This window comes from Prunus mume, linkage group LG6 (assembly GCF_029339155.1).
Source record: "Prunus mume cultivar Tortuosa linkage group LG6, ASM2933915v1, whole genome shotgun sequence".
Classification (NCBI taxonomy): Eukaryota; Viridiplantae; Streptophyta; class Magnoliopsida; order Rosales; family Rosaceae; genus Prunus; species Prunus mume.
In genome coordinates this window covers 2,267,804-2,274,562 of record NC_142703.1, presented here as the reverse complement: position 1 = coordinate 2,274,562, position 6,759 = coordinate 2,267,804, and the positions used below count along the sequence as shown (strand labels likewise).

The following is a 6,759-nucleotide window of genomic DNA, read 5'->3' as shown; positions in this document are numbered from 1 at the left end:
GTTGTTTTCTCAAACTTTGTGTGTGGTGGGTGTGTTCAATTTGCATCGTTAAAGTCAGGTTTGATGTTATTCCATCCAAAAATCTGTTAAGTTTGATGATGGCAGGGGTGTTGTAGTAATTTTGTGTACCTAAGTTTTTTATTCATAAATTTGAGTGGGTAATGTGGCAAAGTGGAGCTCACCTCCATCATGGACAAAAAATTAATAAAAAAGTAATTACTTTAAAAAATTAAAATACAAACATAAAATTTAGAACTTTAAAAAATTGATCTCTCTCTCTCTCTCTTCGTTGTTTTTGTTGTTTTGTTTTTAGGGATGGAAGGCATGAAACTTGAAAGCTGATTAATGGGTATGGAGGTTGAGGTTCTGTGGGAGTGGGGTAGAAAAACAGAGGGAGGGTTGTTGTTTTGATTTTTGGGATGGATGGGTTGTTTTGATTTTTTCCTTTTATTATTTTTGGGTTGTTTTGATTTCTCTGAGGTGGGTTTTGGGTTATCTGGGGGTGTGGTGAGATAGAGAGGATGGAATGGCTTTCAAGTTCTGCACAAGGAGAAGGGTGGGTTGCGGGTTCGTTGGGTTTTACATTTGACTCTCTTTGAAATCCAGATTTAATGCATTCACTGAAACACCTTTCTGACTATGTTGCTTAGAAATCTCAATACATAAAGTAAAAGAAAGAGAGAATTTCAAAGGGATGAAAAGGAAGAAGGCTGTGGCTTTTCTATCTCTTTTCTTTTTCAAGCTATAGCTAATAATATATATATATATATACATAATATACCACCAAGAAAGACGTTAATGTATTTAAAGATACAAGGACAGAGAAGGAAGGGCATCCCAATCTTCATTGATGTTTGGCATGCTTGGAACAAAATCTGATATATTTCAGCAACTAATCACCAATGGGTTTGGCTCACCTTGTTGAGGAGGCCATTGAGAATGCGATTAGAAGGGATGGGTTGGGTTTTTTCTCTCTAAAATCTATTTCATTTTCAATTTTATGTTTATATTTTAATTTTTTTAAGTAATTAAAAAACCTAGGTGCACAAAATTACTAAAAAACGTCATCAAACTTAAAGTCACTTTAACAGCCTTATTTTTACGACGATTCTTTGGTAAATCTGAGTGACTCTGAAGAGAAATCATGTTCTCCTCAAATTAAATCTCATATAATGCCCGGCCCCATCCCATTGCAGACGACATGTGGCTGTAAAGAGAAAGGGACCGTGTTCACTACGCGGTCTCTCTCTCTCTCTCTCTTCCATTATTTTTCTTTCCCCTCTCTTTCTCTCTTTTTTTGTTTTTTCCCATATGTTCCTACATTTTTTTTGTGGGTTCCATCTGTTCACTACGCTAGGGAAATCATTTTGGAGCTATAAGAAGACTGACATTACTACATATAGCATATAGTTCATTCTTCTCACAATCCAAGACATTGTTTATTTATAAATTTGTATAAAAGTAAAGCTAAAGAAAGAGAAAACCCATTTCAGAGAGTGAACTGCCATGAAATTTCGTATGTTCCTTCCGTCCTTTCTCATTGGAGACGTTGTGCGGCTGAAAAGATCGAGTAATTACCTTTTCCTTCCACACCACAGCTTTTCCCTATCGTGTGACCAAAAAATAAAAAATAAAAAATCTCACCACAGTTTACCAAGAAAAGCAACCATTCAAATAATTGGCCTGGCAAGTATAAAAATAAAAAAATAAAAAAATTGGCCTGACTTGGACACAAGAAATGACTCATTGACACAAGAAGACTTGGACTCCCATTGGAGACGTTGGAGATAGCTGACCATAAAAACCGTGTACCTACACCACTCTCTCTGTTCGCCACTACTTATCTCTCTCTCTCTCTCTCTCTCTCTCTCTGCATCTCTTTTCTGAGGCTGTTAGCTTTGCTTCTTGCTGATCTTGTATTTTTTGTGAGTTTCTTGTTGGCTTGCTGATCTTGTGGTTGTTGTCTTAACCAATTCTCTGGCGTTGTAACATTAAGCTAAAGCTGCTGCCTTGCTTCGTCTCCATTTTCATATAATTGCTTTGTTCAGGTAACATTAAGATAAAGCATTTGCAGTTTTTAGTTGACTGGTGTAGTTAGTGATGAGGCTTTTTAATGCCAACCCATTATTTGAGATGACATGATATTTTTGTTTTAATGTTGAAATTGGTCCTTTTTGTTCCTTATGAGCTGTGCTAAATAATATGTTGAATTTCTCTCTGCTGAATTGGAAGTAATGTTCGACTATCTAAATTTTCATTTACCAAATTTCAATTTCAATCTTTTTCATTTTTCAAGCGATTTATGATCATCTTCGTATTTATTCAGTTGAGTGTTTGGATTTTTGAATATTTAATTAGCGAAGTTCTTGTTTCGTTGAGTAGTGTTTACAGCAGAAGCAGCAGATTTCCAATGGCGTTGAGCACCCAAAGAGCCTCTGCTTTTCATCCTTCAGCTGATCAGTCGGCTCCTCCTCAATGGAACTACGATGTGTTTTTGAGTTTCAGGGGTGTAGACACTCGAAATGGCATTTTATCCCATTTATACCACGAATTGCAGAACAGGTGCATCAAAACATTCATGGATGATCCAAAGCTTGAAAGAGGGACAACCATTTCTTCTGAGCTCTTCAAAGCAATCGAAGAATCAAGGCTTGCAATCGTTGTTCTCTCGCCAAACTATGCTTCTTCCTCCTGGTGCTTGGATGAACTTACAAAGATTCTCCAATGCATGAAATCCAACGGCACAGTTCTGCCTGTGTTTTATAATGTGGATCCCACCGATGTGCGAAAACAAAGCGGCAGTTTTGCAAGCGCGTTCGCTGAGCATGAGAAAAGGTTTGGGAAAGACACAGAAAAGGTGAAGCGCTGGAGAGCTGCTTTAACAGAAGTTGCCAATTTATCTGGGTTTGATTCAAAGAATCAGTAAGCAACTTCTCCATATATACTTGGGTTTTTCGTAAGCCAATTTATCTGGGTTGCCAATTTTGTTATATCTATGGCTTATACTTTTTAACTTAATCATTGTTCTTCCTTGTAGGTGTGAAAGAAAGGTCGTTGAAAAGATTGTTGAATGGGTGTGGGGGAAAGTGCATCACACATTCAAATTGTTAGATTCAACAGAGTTAGTGGGAATTAAGTTTACACGTGAGCAAATGGATTTGCTTGTAGCTCCTACAGATGATGTTCGCTTTGTAGGGATATGGGGGATGGGAGGCATTGGCAAGACAACCGTTGCTAGGTTTGTTTATGAAAGCATTTCTTTTCATTTTGAAGTTCCCTGCTTTCTTGCTAATGTTAGAGAGGCTTCTGAAGGTAATCGTCTTGTTGATCTACAAAGACAGCTTCTTTTCCCTATCTTGAAGGAACAAATTGCTCAAGTTTTGAATGAAGACTGGGGGACCCATTTCATTAAGAATTGCTTACGTAATAAAAAGGTTCTTCTCATTCTTGATGATGTGAATGCATCAAGCCAACTAGAGAAATTTGCTAAGGAAAAGGATTGGTTTGGTAAGGGGAGTATAATCATCATTACAACTAGAGATGAAAGGTTGGTTAAAAAGCATGATATGGAGATACCATATAAGGTAGAGGGATTAGGTTATGATGAGGCTCTTCAGCTCTTTAGTCTGAAGGCCTTTAAAAAATTTGAGCCTGAGGAAGGTTTTTGGGAATTGTCCAAGTGCTTTGTAAATTATACTGGAGGCCTTCCATTAGCTCTTAAAATTTTGGGATGCTCAGTGTATAAGAGAGATCGAGATGAATGGAAAAATGAATTGGATAAGCTACAGAAAATTCCTGAGACAGAAATTTTTGATTTGCTCAAAATCAGTTTTGATAGACTAGATGAGATGAACAAGAACATATTTCTTGATGTTGCATTTTTCCTTAAGGGGAAGGACAAGAAGGAAGTAATTGAAATACTAGATAGTTGTGACCGTTGTGGTGGGATAAATGCTCTGGTTGAGAAGTCGCTCTTAACTATTGATATTTCAAACAACGTTAACATTGTTCAGATGCATGATTTGATACAAGAAATGGCATTTCAAATTGTTCGTCAAGAGTCTCCTGAAGAGCCCGGTAGACGCAGTCGATTGTGTCATCCTAATGACATCATTCATGTATTAATAAACAATACGGTAAGAAGTTATGCAGAAAATACCAATTTTTGTTTTTTTATTTTTAAGAAAATATGATTTCTTTTTAACTCAAAATTAGACTTAAATGTGGAATTAACCTATCCTTTACTATATTTATTACAGGCAACTAACAAAATTCAAGGCATCGCCTTAAGGATGGCAGACCTTGAAAAGGCGGATTCGAATTGTGAAGCATTCTCTAAGATGATTAACCTGAAATATCTTGAAGTTAATAATGTGATCATTTCCCCAATGTCAATCCCCAGAATTCTTCCTAATTCCTTGAGAATTATGAAATGGAATGGGTATTTTTCCAAATGTCTCCCATCAAATTTTCAACCAAATAACCTTGTTTCACTTGAGATGCAGGGCAGCAAACTAGTTAGGCTCTGGGATGAAAGAATTGTAAGATTACTCACCCTATACCATCTTACGAATTTTTTTTTTTAAGAAAAAGGGAGTATAAGTTTAAGTTTTTCGGTTGCTAATTATATATTCTACTATTTTTCATGTAATTTTGTACAGGACTTGCCCAATTTGAAATACATGGACCTTAGTTGCTCTCTAAACTTGGCAACAACCCCAAATTTCACTGGCATTCCAAAACTCCAGGTATTGAATTTTAAAGGGTGTGAGAATTTAGTTGAGATTCACCCGTCCGTTGCATATCTCAAATGGCTTACAGAATTAGCATTCGATGGATGCAAAAGTGTTAAGAGTCTTCCAAGTGTGGTAGAAATGGATTCTCTTGTGTCTTTCAGTCTTTCAGGTTGCTCAAAACTGAAAAAGATTCCAGAATTTTCAGGACAAATGAAAAATTTGTCAATGCTTACTTTGTGTGGGACGGCCATTGAGAAATTACCTTCATCAATTGGACATCTTGTTGGCCTTACTTTTCTGGATGCAAACAATTGTGAAAATCTCTTGGGTCTTCCGAGTGAAATTTGTAATTTGAAGTCTCTTCAAAAGCTCTATGCGAATGGATGCTCATACAATGACAATTACCCAGCAAACTTACGTGGCTATGTAGAGATCCGTATGCCTAATAAATCAAGGTTTTGGTGGGGCCTCCAAAGAAAGGCTTTTGTGTTGAATTCGCTACATGATTTATGGTCTTTGAAGGAATTGAATCTGAATGATCGTGGGCTTTGTGATATTCCGGATGCTATTGGCTGCTTGTCCTCTTTAGAAAAATTAAACCTTAGTAGGAACAATTTTGTTAGCCTTCCTGCAAGCATTGGACGTCTTTCTAAGCTGAGGATATTTTGGGTGGGTGGGTGCCAAAGGCTTCAAGAATTGCCCCATCTCCACTTTGGATTGGTTGAGCGTGAAGACTACTACTGTTGTATTTGGATATGCACAGACGATTGCACTTCCTTAAAAATGTTGCCAAAGTTGAGCGTAAGAAACGGAAGAAGTCGTGTTGATTTGAGTTGTTTGAATTGCTCTGGATTGGTTGAGGATGAAGGCCTGGATGGTAGTATAATACTTGGAATGCTCTTGATTGCTCGTGATTGGAGATTCTTTCAGGTTCTCTCTCTCTCTCTAATTTGTTTGCTATAATATAATAATAATAATAAATAATCAAGTTACTAAACCATACATGGTACAGGTGTCTAAAATGATTTGGCCTTCTCCAGTTTTCCAAATTGTAACACCTGGAAGTAGAATTCCAGACTGGATCGATAGTCAAGGTGTAGGAGATTCCTTAATTCTGGAGGTACCTCCATGTACCAGGCCGATTTGGATTGCTTTTTGTGCTGTATTTGAAGAAGGTGCCCTTGTGGATTATCCAAATCCACCTCATCGCCTTGAAGCTGAAATTACAATTGAATGCATCGGTTTCTTTGGCAACCCTAAGATTCGTGTTCAAAGATGCCATCTTCTGTCACCTCACCTTTGGACATCTTGTTTGCCTTTTTATGGAATACGCGATCAAGTGATTTCATTCAGAATTTTTTATAATTATTGGAACTATGTCACTGGAAAAACGGGGAGAATATATTGGTCGGGTGTAAAGAAGTGTGGGTTTCGTTTGGTGCGCGATGAAGACTTGGAAGAATTCAATCAAATAGTGAAGATGTGCCACTTCACCGACATCATCAGCACAAAAGCAGCTACTCCTCACAATTCAGTTGATGCAAGTGCAAGGGCACGTGGAAATTCTCTCTGCCACAAAAGCTATGCTCTTTCTAAATGGTTTTTAACAAAACTTGTAAAGATTTTCTCCCTCTTTTTAACAACTGCAGTTTTTATGAAATCTTTCAACAATAGCGAACAATGGGGATGCATAGGACTTTTGATTTGGAGGGTAACCACTTTGATTTCCTCCTTAGGCCTTGCACCCCTTTATTTTTTGCTATTGTTGAAAAGTTCAATAGAAACTGCTATTCTTAAAAGAGGAGCAAAATTTTTGCGACCTTTGTTAAAAACACCGCCTCCTCAAATGTCTACACATAAATACTTGAAAGGCTAATGACGGTTTTCTCACAATTGATATTAGTAAGTTCCCATCACTATCGTTTCTAGCCATACATTTGCCAATAGATTCATCACTTATTGTCTCTCTCTCTCTCTCTCTCTCTCTCTTTCATCCATCATGTACTTTTGTTATGAATACATT

General features: G+C 37.2%; 1 protein-coding gene across 5 annotated transcripts in view; it reads left to right on the top strand.

Moving 5' to 3' along the window:
• The first annotated feature begins 1,832 nt into the window (after positions 1-1,832).
• Positions 1,833-6,759, top strand: part of LOC103336265 (TMV resistance protein N-like) — a 38,529-nt gene continuing 33,602 nt past the window's right edge. For all 5 annotated transcript variants that reach the window (XM_089055231.1, XM_089055232.1, XM_008239313.3 and 2 more), the window contains exons 1-6: positions 1,833-2,048; positions 2,383-2,922; positions 3,038-4,136; positions 4,260-4,541; positions 4,662-5,666; positions 5,749-6,638. In XM_089055231.1, coding sequence (XP_088911357.1) covers positions 2,411-2,922; positions 3,038-4,136; positions 4,260-4,541; positions 4,662-5,666; positions 5,749-6,612 — 3,762 coding nt within the window. In that variant the 5' untranslated portion in view covers positions 1,833-2,048; positions 2,383-2,410 and the 3' untranslated portion in view covers positions 6,613-6,638. The remainder of the gene's footprint in view (positions 2,049-2,382; positions 2,923-3,037; positions 4,137-4,259; positions 4,542-4,661; positions 5,667-5,748; positions 6,639-6,759) is intronic.